The following is a 15,427-nucleotide window of genomic DNA, read 5'->3' on the forward strand; positions in this document are numbered from 1 at the left end:
TGATGTTCAGAATTTCCCAGAACTGATGGAATTCACCAGTCCAGCATCAAGAAATGTAGAGTAACCAAGAAGAAGGGATTAAAAAATATCTTCATCTCAGTGCTTCATACAGAATCTAGAAGTCTAAAGACAAATAAAAAATCTTAAAAGTAGATAGAAGAGAGATTACACTTCAAGATTACTTTCAAAGTTTAAATTATAACCGGAGATGTTGGAAGATAGAAAAATGATATTGACATTGTACAGAAAGAAATGTCAATTTAGAATTCTTTATCAGTGAAGATGTTTTTTAAGAATGAGGGTGAAATATATATATTCCTCACCCAAACAAAAAATGAGAGACTCGGTCAGTACCTATGGCATGTATTTTAGGCAGAAGGAAGGCAATCGTAGGTGGGAGATAATAGATGAAAAATAAGAAAGAAGTGGGGTCCTGGCGGTCCAGTGGTTAAGATTCCTTGCTTCCAATGAAGAGGGTGCGGGTTTGATCCCTGGTCAGGGAACTAAGTTCCCCACATACTGTGAAAGTGAAAGTGAAAGTCACTCAGTCATGTCCGACTCTTTGTGACCCCATGGACTATAGTCCATGGAATTCTCCAGGCCAGAATACTGGAATGGGTAGCCTTTCCCTTCTCCAGGGGATCTTCCCGACCCAGGGATCGAACCTAGGTCTCCTGCATTGCAGGCAGACTCTTTACCAGCTGAGCCGCAAGGGAAGCCCCACATACTGTGTGGCTTGACTAAAACATTAAAAAATAATAATAAAAAGAGCCCCCAAAGTGGTAAACTTCTGGGTAAGTTTAAACAAACATCGACAGTATAAAACAACGTCAGTAATGTATTGTAGTTTTGGAGAATATTTCAAAGGTCCCTGTGTTGTTTGAGAGAAGGTTGATGTATTGATAAATTCTGGGTTTAATCACATAAATCTTCCTGTTAAAATTTCTAGGATAGTCACTCAGTGAATAGGAACAGACTATATAACTTCCAAGCTAGAACAAGGGAGAAATAAAAGCATAAAAGAAAAATTAATTCTAAGAAGGCAAACCTGAGAGAAAGAAAACATAGATCCAGAGAAGACAAATGCAAAGTACAACATGAGATGTTGGAAATAAATCCAAATATGTCAGCAATTATAAAACATGCAATGGTCTAAATGCTCAATCTAAGAGTGATTATCAGACTAGATTGAAAGTCAGAATTCACATTAGTTAGATAAATCTGCACATAACAACTTAGAAAGTTTTGATGTAATAGGATGAAAGAGATATATTGATACTGCTGCTGCTGCTAAGTCGCTTCAGTCGTGTCCGACTCTGTGCGACCCCATAGACGGCAGCCCAACAGGCTGCCCCGTCCCTGGGATTCTCCAGGCAAGAATACTGGACTGGGTTGCCATTTCCTTCTCCAGATATTGATCGTACTAGTAGGCAAATACTCATCAGAAGCAAGCTGTTCAGACACCAAGGCAAAAGCATTGCTAGAGTTTCAGAAAGTCACAACATGTTATGTTTACCAGGCAGAAATAACAATTATAAAGCGGTTTGCATATTATAACACAGCCCCAAAGTATATAAAGCAAAAACTGGAAGAACTTTAAACTGAGATAGATGAATCCATTGTCAATTAGGAGATTTGAAGTCATCTCTTTTACTAATTGAATTGTATCAAGCAGATGCAAATCTAGTAATAGAAGGTGTCAAAAGCACAAACATAATATTTGATCAAGGACATATTTTTTATTTTTATTTATTTATATTTTGGCTGCATCATGTGGTTTGTGGGATCTTAGTTCCTTGACCAGGGAATGAACCTGGGCCTTTTGCAGTGAAAGTGCAGAGCCCTAACCAGTGGACCACCAGAGAATTTCCCAAGGACACATTTCTAGGACACCTTAGCCAAGAGCTGAAGAATACATATTCTTTACAAACACACACACAATGAAAATAAGTTCAGAGCATTTTAATATTATCAGCTTATAGACCAAGTTCTTTGATCACATACAGACTATGTACTTTGACTGCTGTTGTTACAGTCGCTCAGTCATGTCTGACTATTTGCGACCCCACGCACTGCAGCATGCCAGGCTTCTCTGTCCTTCACTATCTCCCGGAGCTTGCTCAAACTCATGTCCATTGAGTCGGTGATACTATCTTAACATCTCATCCTCTGTAGCCTTCTCCTCCTGCTTTCAGTCTTTCCCAGCATCAGGGTCTTTTCCAACGGGTCAATTCTCAACGGATGGCCAAAGTATTGGAGCTCCAGCTTCAGCATCAGTCCTTTCAATGAATATTCAGGGTTGATTTCCTTGAAGATTGACTGGTTGGATCTCCTTGCAGTCCAACGGACTCTAAAGAGTCTTCTCCAGCACCATGGTTCGAAAGCATCAATTCTTCAGCACTCTGCCTTCTTTATGGTCCAGCTCTCACATCCATACATGTCTACTAGAAAAACAATAGCCTTGAAAATTCAGACCTTTGTAGGTAAAGTAATGTCTCCGCTTTTTAATATGCTGTCTAGGTTTGTCGTAGCTATTCTTCCAAGGAGCAAGCATCTTTTAACTTCGTGGCTGCAGTCATTGTCTGCATTGATTTGGGAGCCCCAAGAAAATGAAATCTGACACTGTTTCCACATTTTCCCCATCTATTTGCCATGAAGTGATAGGACTGGATGCCATGATCTTAGTTTTTTGAATGTTGAGTTTTAAGCCAGCTTTTTCACTCTCCTCTTTCACCTTCATCAAGAGGCTCTTTAGTTTCTTTTCACTTTCTACCATTAAAGTGGTATCTGCATATGTAAGGTTATTTCTCCCATGGTAGAAATATTTCTCTCTGTAGTCCTGAGAGAGAAATATGCTCACATTAGTTGTCAAGTAGGAAATATTACTGCTGAAATATATTAAGAAGATCTAACACCACTTTGAAGCCTTGCCCTTTGTAGAGTTCTCTACCAGTTGTGTCAAAAGTTCTAAAACTGCTAAAATTATACCACTGGTTTCAATAAAACATCACTAACATAACTGTATTTTACAAAAACATAACCGTATACAATATCTTTTTTCAGTAATTTTAAACAAACATGCAAATTGTGTCCATCTGTGTTTCTATCCCTTTTACCTCAGTAGTATCAGGATTCATAAACCTCTTCATCATAGCCTAAAAGCTGGTTTAAGAAAGATTTGTTTTGTGTGTACATATGTAGTATTTCCTCTTTATATATACCTAGAGTAAATTTTTAAAAAATATGCAGGGGTACGATTGTTACTTGTGTGCGTTTGGGCTAAGTCGCTTCTCTGAGTGACCCCATGACTGGAGCCCGCCAGACTCCTCTGTCCAGGGGATCTCCAGGCAAGAATACTGGAGTGGGTTGCCATGCCCTCCTCCAGGGGATCTTCCCCACTCAGTGATGACTGTCGCTTAAAACCCAACAAATGGTTGGGGAAAACAACTGTATTAATAGTACCTCACTGCAAATTAAAAACTCCTGTAGGCACCTCAGGTAGGGTTCCTTTCTTTGGAGAAGAATTAATTATAATGAAAGGAGAAGTCTGCTTGGAGCAGAAGTGGCTTTTGAATTTATGGATGTGTTTTCAAGGCTTTGGACTATAGTAACTTCTTAAGTAGAGAAGAGTTTTATTTGGGAAAAAAGACGATGTGGTGTATTTTGCCTCATTGTGAAACTGAAATCCACAGAATAGTTTCTCAAAAGATCACACAATTAGTAGCACTTTTATTAAAGTTGAACATCATATTGTTCATGTGATACACAAGTAATAATTCCCATTTTACAAATGTAGGAACTGAGAAACTGAAGTGTCTCATCCCAAGTCAAGCTATGACAACACATTTGCCAAAATATAATTTTTCTGTTTCCCCATTATGTTCTGTGCTCATTTTAGACCACCAGGTCTGTGACTATGCCATGCATCTTGTTTTGTTCACCAAGTAACAGTCATCTCTGGCCAAAATGTTTGAGGGCTGGTATACTTGAGTTTAGCTTCTTGATTCTACATTCTTTAATTCCCAAGCCTCCTTGTTTGTCTCACGACTCACTCTATTCATACCACATCTGGTTTCTTCTGATCCTCTTTCCCTTTGCATGAAGAAGCTCCGAAGCTACCTCTATTGGGATGAAAAACACCCAGGCCATGTGTCAGGGGTGGTAACGGACGGGAGAAGCCTTCTCCGGAAGGTCTCTGTGTAACCGCCCAGCCCTGGACCACCTTCGCACGTCCATCCTAAGATTGTTTCTACCTCTCTTCTCGGTAGATCCTACACAGGAGGCCACACAAGAGGGAGAGAGGCGGTAGGATAGACCTGGCCTGAAGTCCGGCTTGCCCATCACTGTGGGGCTGGCTTGGCCCGCTTCTTCATCCATAAGATGTTGGTGAAAGCGCCTGTCACGTAGTGACCGCAAGGGCTGGGATGGTGCGTACAAGCTGCTCCCGCATTCCCCAGGGCTCTGCACGCAGCAGCTCTTAGTTCAGGCCCCTCTGCCCTGGGGCTGCATCTGCAAGGCCTGTCCCTCGGTGGATGGGTCTGCAAGGGAGTCCTTGGCCACGTGGCAGCCGTGACGGGGGGAGGTCTGTGTCCCGGACGACGTGCAAGGCCAGCGGAGCAGTGTTATTCGGCTGCCGGGCTGGGCTCCTGAGCAGGTGCACCTCTGAACCTTCCTGATTCAGGAGGGGGCGGCTCTGGATCCCTTAGGAGGTACCCAGGCCCAGTGGCAGGGAGGCCCGGAGCCGAGCGCGGCGCCTGGAGCTCGGGTGGTGCAGCCTGAAAGTCATGCGCCCCCCCCCGCCGCCCCTCCCCCCCCCGCCGCCCCTCCCCCCCCGCGCCCCCAACACCACACCAAGGGTCAACGGGTGCTTGGACGCGGGGCGGCGCGCACCGCGGGGGACGGGTGCCCTGTCGGGTACTTGACTTTCCGGGGCGGGGGTCGGCGGCCCTGAGCCCCCCCGCACCCCGAGCCTGGCCCGGCTCCGGGGGCGCCCAGGCCGCCCAAGCAGCTGGCGGTCGGGTGCGCAGCGGGCCCTCGGGGAGGCCCGCGCCCCGCGCCCGGCTCGCGCCCGCGCGGCCCAGGTGAGGCGGCCCCGCGCCGGCGCCGCGCGCCCACTTCCTGGTTCGCGGGCGGTGCAGGGAGCGCGGGGCGGCCGGGCCGGGGGCGGGGGCGGCGGCCGCGCTGTCACAGAGGCGCGGGGCGGGGCGCGGCCTCTCCGCCGGGCCGGGCCGCCGCGCTGCGCGCAGCCGTTCCCGCGGCGGCCGGCGGGCGGGCGCGCCCCGCGACATGTAGCCATGGACTGCAGGACCAAGTGAGTGCGCGCGGGGGCGGCGGGGGGCCCCCTCCGCGGACCCCGGCCCCCCAACCCCGGCTCCCCCGGGCGGCCTAGGCCGCGGGCCTGCGGGCGGCGGGGGGCGCGCGGCCCGGGGCGGAGGCCTGGGGCCGGCGCGGCGCTGCGGGTCCCGGGAGGCGGGCGGACGTGAGGCTGGGTCCCCCCCACGCGCCGGGCGGGCCGGCGGCTCTGGCGTGACTGCCCTCCCGGCGCGCTTCCAGGGTGTTTACCGGCGGCGCCGGGTCTCCCTCCTCCGGCCCCTTCTCAGGGCAGAAAGGTGCCCCGGGCGTGGAATACCGGCGCCGGCAGAAGGGACTCGCGGAGGGAGTGTTTTCCGTGTGGTCGGCAGCACCCTTGGGTGCAGCTGGGGCTTTTCTTCAGGACCTCAGCAGGCATAAAGCCATCTGAACAGTGTGGTGGTTTTCTTTCAATTACCTGAAGGGCAGGAGTTTTATATTTTCCTCTGGAAACTTACTTTGCAAAAAAAATTCCTTCTTTCTTCCTTTGACACCCTCTTAAACCACCCCCCCCCCCACCCGAGTTCATGAATATCGTGTATATATTTGTTTTAGCGTTAAAAGCCTTTAACATTTCCCATTGTTACAGAGTATTTTATATTTACGCTTAAGAGAGGTTCTAGAGACTTAGGAAAATAATTTTCTTCGGTGTTTGGTATATTGGGGGAGGGTGCTAGGTATGGGACTTTAAAAAGTGTATCTTTTGACATTAACTGGACTAGGAGGGAGGCTCACCTGAGTTCAGATTATTTCCACTGAAGCAACTTAATAATGGGACGGCTGAGGAAGCAGTATATTTGCAGAGTAATTTATATGGCTTGTCAATTTCTGTTTCTAGATTCTTGTAATTGATTTTAAAAAATAGAGCACTTACTTAGAAGCCAACAATAGCTGTTAGTTTCTTGAGGGAAATGCATTATTAAAAACAGCCAGTGCACAGACAGCCAAGGACTCTGGTGGCAGGAATAACTGAAATACATGAACACTTTGGTCACATGGACTTTGTGGTATCAGATGTTGCTTGATCTTTTATCTTCTGGCAGAAATATATTAAAACAGAACTGTGTTAAAAAGAACACGATGTTTCTAAAGATGTCTCAATAGATTTCCATTCACTTTTTGAAATTAACAAAGTATACCTTGAATGTGTGAGCATTTAGTGAACGTTGGTAATTTCTGAATGAAGCAAAACCATACTGTTCTTAGTGATCAACTCCAGTATTGAAACAGGAGTCCAATTTTCCCAGATAGTTGACATTATCTTTTTGGGTTGGCCTCAGAGGCTATGTATAGTTTGGTACTTAAAATGTGCTTCCCTACTGTAATTCTGTCTCAAGACAATATATGCAAAGTTCCACTTTTAAGGACCATTATGAGTGTTTCATGGTGCTCTAGAACGTGGCAGGTGGAACCAATCATTCAGTTGTGTCTGTATTGCAAGTCCTTTGATAAAAGCCAGAGCACCTGCCGTTAAGCTCTGCTGGTGGGGAAAGGTAGAGCCTCTTAGGAACGTTCTGGCTTTTCAGTTTTGATTTGATAAGATAGAGGCAATGCTTTCTATTTATACAGCACTTAATACTTTATAAAGTACTTCCACATGTATTATGTGATTTGTTATCCTCGCAGTTGTTCTGTGACCCTAACTTTGTAGGTGAGAAAGCAGACTCAGAAGTTAAATGTTTTTCCAAAGTCTCTGCACTGTTAAGCCTCAGTGTGCTTAAGTTGCTGAACTAGGAAAATGCTTTATTTCTTCTCCCTTGTGATCATGTAGTTTGTTGTTGTTTAGTCGCTAAGTTGCATCACATTCATTTGTGACCTCATGGACTACAGCCCGCCAGGCTCCTCTGTCCATGGGATTCTCCAGGCAGGAATACTGGAGTAGGTTGCTATTTCCTTATCCAGGGGATCTTCCCGACCCAAGCATCGAACCTGGGTCTCACCTAAATTGGCAGATGGCTTCTTGACACAGAGCCACCTGGGAATCCTGGTCATATCATTACATGGAATCTATTGAGACAAGAACAAGATTAACTATTAGAGTTATGAGAATATAAACTTTGTCGGAGGAAAGAAATACTAACAAAGCTCTTTTTCTTTCAGGGAAAATCCAGAAAGAACCTTTGACTTGGTATTGAAAGTGAAATGTCATGCCTCTGAAAATGAAGGTACGTGTGTTTTGCTAGTTCAGAAGAAATGCTCAGGTTGTAGACAAGTGGAATGCGATGGTATCAGGATAGGACTTGTATTAAATATACCTTCTGTGTCTGTTGTCTCAAGTTCCGGTCCGAAAATAGAGGCTGGCTTTTAGCTCTGAGGTGGTGGGAATCAGGAATGTTATCTGTGCAGCTTAAATTTCAGGAGTGTGTAAGTGCCCTGTAACTCACAACTTTGTTGATGACGTTATTGTCAGTTACGGTGGAAGGGCGCACCCTTTCATATTCTTTCATTCCTTCTTGAAAATTCAGCTCCGGTTTAAAATGCTGGTGAAAATTTTCTCAGCGGTACAGGCGGGAGCACGCGTGCGCGTGTGTGCGTGTGTGTGTGTGTGCGCGTGCGTGCGTGCGTGCGTGCAGGGCTGGTGGGTAAGAGGAGGCGATGTTTGTTCCCGGCGTTTCCTCTGCGTTCTGTCCCCGTGCTGCGTCTTTCGTGGATATCTCCCGTGGGTGACGCCACCGCCTGTGTACTTAGACCTCAGATAGCACGATGATTCAGTGTGGGACTTTTGTCCAGACTGGTTGTCCACTCTTGAGGCTGGCTGGGAAGTCTCTCCACACTCTCAGCTGCCCAAACTAGCCCGCAATTACATGCTCCTAAGCAATTTGGAGTCGCTCACCTTAAAATAGAGGCGCCCAACCCAGCCGCGGTGAGGTGGGCAGGGCTAATTTTAGGTGGGAAGGCAGGCCGTTCAGGCCCCAGCAGCCCTGCCTGCCCCGCTCAGGCCTCTTTGAGCCGCAGCTGTGGTCAGGTTTGTCCCCAGGCGAGGGGAGATCCTAGGTTGTATGTGAGCTTCCTCCGGTTGAAGAGGTTATGTTTCGTTGCCCTGCGTGTATTAGTCCGCTTACGTTCTCTCCAGGCCCAAATAAGTTCTCGTTGAAGATTCCAGTGGATACGTTACTTTTTTTTTTTCCAACTCCAATTTAAATTTATTCTGTAGTGTATTTACGATAGTAATAAATCTTCACAATATCTACCGTAACATCAGCTAAGGTGTGTAAAGTAATGCTGATCTGACGTGTTTGTAAAACAGGCTAAGTTCCTTTGGGCAGCATGGGTTTCTCTGCCATTTTGAACGCATGTTTGATTCCTGATGAAAGGGTGGGCCTGCCTCGTGGAACACCCGCTCTGTACCTGTGTTGGGGGGGGTCCCGAGTGGCCTACTCCTTACCTCCTCTCTCTGCCTTTATCCGTTTTTTTTTTTTTTTTTTTTTTAGGAGCTAGCCTTTTAGTAGGCATCTTGTACTCCTGCCCTTCTTTTATTACCTTCTTGCTCTTTTGGTTTCGTTATTGTTTAAATCACTGCTCATTGGAAACATCTTTGTATTTTAACTGTTTATCTAGCACGATGAAGTTGCAAATATCATAAGTGGTTAAAATAAACGTGTTTGGCTTCTCTGTAGGTGGCAGTTAATCTGTCCTACCCACATATTCCATTAAAATGGCTCACTGGCAGCAGTCTAAAGATTTTTTTAAAAAGCTAAACTAAATTTTGTAAAAAGCATTAGCAGCAGTTCTTTTTTGATTGTGACTTAAATACTGTGAACTTGACTAACATTTTAGGATCTAACAGTTAACCGTTTCTGTGCTCTAAAAAGTAATGCTACTATATAACTAAAGTTTTATGTCAGATTGAGAGTTTGATGTTTCTAAATGTTTTTAAACTAGTTTTCTGTTTTATTGATAATTATTGAAGGGGAAAATGTCCAGAAATTACTACAGAAAGTTATTGGGATATTTTTATTTAACTGTCAGTAAGAGCCCTTTATATAATGAGTTTCATATGTGCATCATTTTATTTAAAATAGGACACTTTTTTTGCTAACATTTACATGAATGTGGATGACATTCTTATGTTCTAATGGACATGTAAAACAGGATGTGTAAATTATGATGTTTTAGGGTACAGCATAAAACCAGTTTAGATCATAAGGAAACTTAATATTTCATAAAAGGAAGTCTGGAAGTAGGTCATCAGAGACGTCTTTCTGCCTCTGTGTCCTGCCACCCACAGCAGTGCAGTCGCTGGGAGCCTCAGATGCCCTGTGGTGCTGGCCTGGCTCTCAGATACGTTTGAGCCCTGCTTCTTGTTTATAACTCTGGGGATGGCAGACACTGGCTTGTCACGGTGCTGATAGGGATCGATTCTTTCCCCAAGTCCCCCAGAAGGTTGGGTCCCAGTGGCCCAAGTCAGTCTGGGCCTGGCCAATCCTAAAGTAGCCATCCGTGGGGGTAGGGGTGGAGAGTGCAGTGACAAGATCATCATGAATGATACACTAAACAGCTAGCAGGGAATAGGAGAATGGAAATCAATTAAAGTGCTCTTTGCCCTTCTTAAAACATTGGTTCATTTTCTGAATGAGTTGTTATTTCTCAGTGTATTGATGTATTTTTTGATGACTATCTGTTTGATCCAGTAGGAAGTATGATGGCCATGGTAAACTTGGTTTATGCTAAGATTGACAATTAAGGTATTTGGCATGTTTCTTGTTTACTTTTTAATAGAGAAGCTTTAACTTCCTTTATTTATCCTGAATGATTTAGATCATAAATCTCTTCAGAGGCAGACCCTCACTAACTAGGATGTAGTTAGTGATTTGAAGTGGCATCATAGGGGACTTCCCTAGCAGTTCCTGTGGGTAAGACTCTGAGCTTGTAGTGCAGGGGACGTGGGTTTGATTCCTGGTTGGGGAGTTAAGATTCCCACATGTCTTGGGGCATGATCAAAATAAATAAATACATACTTTTGTTGTTGTTGTTTAGTTGCTAAGTGACGTTGCACTCTTTGCGACCCTATGAACTGTAGCCCACCAGGCTCCTCTGTCCATGGGATTTCTCAGGCAAGAATACTGGAGCGGGTTGCCATTTCCTTCCCCAGGGGATCTTCCCTACTCAGGGATCGAACCCTTGTCTCCTGCATTGGCAGGTGGATTCTTTGCTGCTGAGCCACCAGGGAAGCCCAAATGAATAAATAGCCTTAAAAAAAGAAAAAGAAAAGAAATGACATTGTTGAGATGTAGTTGAGAATGTCTGGCCCTGGTGAGGGACAGTCTTCCTCTCACCTGTTTGGACTTGTTTCAAGGGCATTGCATGGGGTTTTCGGAAAGCACCCATCACATGTGACGGGGCGTTCAGAGTGGGTCGGCGTGTCCCTGCCTCTTGTGTCGGTGTGTCCCTGCCTCTTGTGTCGGTGGGCTGGGTGCTGGGGGGTCTCTGTGTGGCTGCTTTCCAGGCAGGGCAGCTCCTCTGGTAGCTTCTGCCCCAGCCCCCGGAGAGCCAGGTGCTCTTCCCGTTAGACCTCCAAGCCGGCCACTGTCATCACGCCTCTTCCACCGTCTTTTTCTCGCTTCCAGCTGTCAGGTGCAGCCAGCAGGGACGGGCTGCCTGCAGTTCTCACTGCCGAACTTACTGGAGGTGTGCCGCCTCCGCTTTCCCCCGGAAGATTCAGGGAACTGAAAAGCGGCTTTTGCTCGAGGAGGGCGGGAGACGCCTCCTCCTGGAGTTTTTCTTCAGATGGCGCCCCCACACCCCCGCTTTCTGTTCTGTGTCTTTGGCCCTGCGCCCGTGCCGCCAGCAGCAGGAGCCCCTGCTTGTGTGGTGCTTGAGTCACGGACAGTCAGTCCTGCATTCTTGACAAAAAACCCTGGGGGCAGAAATGAAGAAAACTCGCCTAGAGTTGCCTGGCTCCAGAGTCTCTATTTCAGTCTATTGGTTTTTAGTAGATTTGATAACACATAGATATTTTAAGAATCCGCCTGCAATGCAGGAGACCTGGGTTCAATTCCTGGGTCGGGAAGATGCCCTGTACAAGGGCATGGCAACCCACTCTGGTGTTCCTGCTGGAGAATCCCATGGATGGAGGAGCCCGGTGGGCTGCCGTCCATGGGGTTGCAAAAGAGTTGGACACAACTGAGCGACTAACACTTTCTCACTTTTCACTGCATATTTAAATCTAGAGCCGCTGTTGGCTCTCATATGTAGTAGCTTTGCACAGGGAAATCAGTTCAGTTTAGTTCAATCACTCAGTCATGTCCGACTCTTTGCAACCCCATGGACTGCAGCACACCAAGCCTCCCTGTCCGTCTCCAACTCCTGGATCTTGCTCAAATTCATGTCTATTGAATCGGTGATGCCATCCAACCGTCTCATCCTCTGTTGTCCCTTTCTCTTCCCACCTTCAATCTTTCCCAGCATCAGAGTCTTTTCAGATGAGCCAGTTCTTTGTATCAGGTGGCCAAAGTATTGAAGTTTCAGCTTCAGCATCAGTCCTTCCAATGAATATTCAGGGCTGATTTCCTTTAGGATCAACTTGTTGGATCTCCTTGCAGTCCAGTGGACTCTTAAGAGTCTCTCCAACACCACAGTTCAAAAGCATCAATTCTTTGGCACTCAGCTTTCTTTATGGTCCAACTCTCACATACATACATGACTACTGGGGAAACCCTAGCCTTGACTAGACAGACCTTGGTTGGCAAAGTAATGTCTCTGCTTTTTAATATGCTGTCTAGGTTGGTCATAGCTTTTCTTCCAAGAAGCAAGTGTCTTTTAATTTCATGGCTGCAGTCACTATCTGCAGTGATTTGGAGCCCCCCAAAATAAAGTCTGTTTCTGTTGTTTCCCCATCTATTCGCCATGAAGTGATGGGACCAGATGCCATCATCTTAGTTTTCTGAATGTTGTTTTAAGCAACTTCTCCACTCTCCTCTTTCACTTTCATCAAGAGGTTCTTTAGTTCTGGAGTATAAACTGTATGTGGTATAGGTACTTTTTTTTAAGCAGGAGTACAATGTCTTCTGGGAAATAAATGAATGAGGTATAATTCCTCAATGCTTACTGAGCTTTGTCCTTGTGGTATTCACACTGCGCCACTCATAGGATTTCTATGTCCATATTTAGTGAATCTTTGAGCTAACATTTTTATTTATTGGTGGTTTTCCGTGCGTCTTTTAGCAGATCTTGTTTTCTTTACCCCATTCTCTTTAGCCAGAGAGAGTAACTTCTCTTAGGAGCAGATCCCACCTTGCCACCAACTTCCCACTTGTATCAGCTTCTCCAGCCCAGTCAGCATCAGATGCTCCGTCCTCTGATCTCCAGCTCAGGTGAACAGTCTTGACTGTCTCCTTTTTCTTAAATCGCAACCTCAGGCCAAAGAACCCTGACTGTGTCCTCCATGCCCTGCAAAAACAAGCCCTCCTTGCTCAGCTCCCTGTTGCATTTGACAACTTTTCGCCTTGAGGGATACTGTTTACACAGATTCATCACATTTTGCTTCTGCCTGTATCGCGTTCTTCAGGTATATCTCAGATAGTAATACAGAGACGTGTAGACATGTCTTAGCATCTGCTTGCCCTGCTCCGAGTGACCTCTTCGAGGACCAGCCTGTGACCCAGTGACTGTATTCTTAAGGAACAGTGTAGTGCAGTCTCTGGCATGTTTAGTGGGTATTTATAGAATGCGTGACAGAAACTGGTCTGAGCCTAGTGTCTGACCACTGGTCAGATTCATGTTGATCCAGTGAATTCACAGAGGCTGCCCTTGTGGCTGTGATCCACAGTGCGTGCTGGCCGGTGGGCAGTAACGAGGACATTATTAATTTTTAAATCTATTTAGTTATTTTTGGCCGTGCTGGGTCTTCATTGCTGCAAGTGGGCTTTCTCTAGTTGTGAAACGTGGGGGCTACTCTCATTGCAGTGAGCAGGCTTCTTAACCGTGGTGGCCTCTCTCGTTGTGGAGCATGGCCCTCGGGTGTGCGGGCTTTAGCAGTTGTTCCCAGGCTCTAGAGCACAGGCTCAGCGGTTGTGGTGCCCAGACTGCTGCTCGGCAGCATGTGGGATCTTCCTGGACCAGGGATCGAACCCCCGTCTCCTGCGTCGGCAGGCAGAAGCCCTGCAGGGACGTTACTGACCTGTAACCCTCTGCCTGGGGCAGGGCTGTTTGGGGTTCCTGTGCTCATGCCCCCCCTCCCCCCACCCCCATTCAGGCCCCGCATCCACTCTGCCCCTGTCTCCCATCACAGGATTTATTGGGACACGCGCCCTGTACGTGTGTTTGTGGAGGCCACCTTGAAGCCCGTTGATACCCCTCCGCACAGGCCGAAAACCCCAGAAAACCATGGCTTTAGAGAGTAGAACTTTGGTGAATCATACATAGCATAAGATGGTCTAGGAGACTTCACATGTTGCCCAGAGTTGGAGGGGGGGGGCGGAAATCTGTGAGCAAAATGCGGTCACTGTTCTTTTCTGCTCCAGCTTCGTGTTGGTTAAGGAACTCCTGAGTCCCTCTCTCCCCAGGCGCACTGGGATGAATTAGAGCAGGTCTTCGGTGACAGTTCTGACAGTGTACCCCGTGTTGTAGCAGCAAGCAGAACTTCTTTCGCCATAGCTGCTAACCAGGGGCAGATCTCCGAGACAGACCCTTGGCTCTACCTGGAATGTAGTTGAGAACAGCTGTGCTGCTTTCTCTGTTGGGCCCTGAAATTACCTCCTCCTCCCGGCCGCTGCCTGGAGGGTAGGAAGCAAGTCAACTCAAGAGCTCAGTGTCACAGATTCTTACTCTGATAGGGGTGCTGCAGAGCTTGTTTTCGGATTGCTTTTATTTATTCACATGTTGTTTAATTTTGTGGCTTTAATCAAAAGCATTATCACTCAGTGACTTCTTTTTATATTTTTTACTTCTGTAGCTTCATTTCCACAGGTTTCACCTGATAAAAGTTGTTCCATTCTTAAAGAAGAAAAGTTTGATAGGAATACCTCTCAATACCCTTCCCAGTTTTCACTCTTTTTCTTTAAAAGCCATCTTAGTATCTTCATGGTGGTGCTTCAACAGTTGAACAGATTTCACTGAACAGATACTTGGGGTCACACCCTGTTTCAGGCTCTGGGGTCTCCGGGCACCCTGCAGCAGAGACCGCGGGATCAGGGAGTGGAAGTGTCTGTAAAGGGCGTCACTTCGGTGGCTTTTCTGACTCCGGGAGCCCCCCGGCCCCTCTGGGCGGTGCCTCCTTGTCCTGCCGCCCCACACGGAGACCCTGGCCCGCTCGAGCCAGGCACAGCCCTCCCCGTCCCGGGGGCCTGGCTCACCACTCCTCAAATCACAGTTGCTTTAAGTAGGTGGTGTTACTTAACGTATTTATCTGATGAAAGTAATTCATGGTGAGGTGTGAACAACTGATAGACAGCCCTCAGGGGAGCATTTTAATTTTAAAGAAAGCCTGGAACACCTGAATTAATTAGAATGATGCAAACTTGCTGTGGTGCAAAGATCTCTGAACTGAGGATCAAGTATATCTGTGTCCGTTGGGTTTTCTCCTTTTCCTGGTTTATATTGATACTCTCTTTGTAATTTGTGGTTAACAGCTTTAATACGTGTGTAAGTATGTTTAGAGCCTTTGCACAGTGAATTTCATTAAGACTTTTTTTTTTGGTTTATAACTTCCCAGTTAATGAAATAAAGTGATAGCATGGTTACAGCACCTCATTTACCAATTTATTTTCTCTGATTAGGCCTCCAGTTAGATGTATTACAGAAATAGAAACAAAACTAAATTTAGCAGTGTGTCCGTAGCTGTGGAAAGAGTCTACATATCCTCTTTATCTTCAGTACAGCCACATGAAGTGGTGGGGACTGTTATTTTCATAAAGATGAGGACATGGAATCTCAGAAAGGTTAAGTAACACACAGCCCCCAGAGGTGGGACTGCGACTTGAGTCTCTTTTTCTGATTCTCAAACCTTTAGGCTGTGCTGCCCCTAAAGTAATCAGCATTTTCTAATAGCTTTGACCTTCCTTACAGCAGTTTTAGAGAGCCGCCCGTTTAGAACATCCCCAATGCTAGGCTAGACCAGAGCTGTTGTGATACTGCATTA

At 46.4% G+C, this 15,427-nt stretch overlaps 1 protein-coding gene across 3 annotated transcripts in view; it reads left to right on the plus strand.

Annotated features, from left to right (window-relative positions):
• The first annotated feature begins 5,202 nt into the window (after nucleotides 1–5,202).
• DENND1B (DENN domain containing 1B) overlaps nucleotides 5,203–15,427 on the plus strand; it is a 261,115-nt gene continuing 250,890 nt past the window's right edge. For all 3 annotated transcript variants that reach the window (XM_070473840.1, XM_070473842.1, XM_070473841.1), the window contains exons 1-2: nucleotides 5,203–5,311; nucleotides 7,450–7,514. In XM_070473840.1, coding sequence (XP_070329941.1) covers nucleotides 5,295–5,311; nucleotides 7,450–7,514 — 82 coding nt within the window. In that variant the 5' untranslated portion in view covers nucleotides 5,203–5,294. The remainder of the gene's footprint in view (nucleotides 5,312–7,449; nucleotides 7,515–15,427) is intronic.

This window comes from Odocoileus virginianus, chromosome 11 (assembly GCF_023699985.2).
Source record: "Odocoileus virginianus isolate 20LAN1187 ecotype Illinois chromosome 11, Ovbor_1.2, whole genome shotgun sequence".
Classification (NCBI taxonomy): domain Eukaryota; kingdom Metazoa; phylum Chordata; class Mammalia; order Artiodactyla; family Cervidae; genus Odocoileus; species Odocoileus virginianus.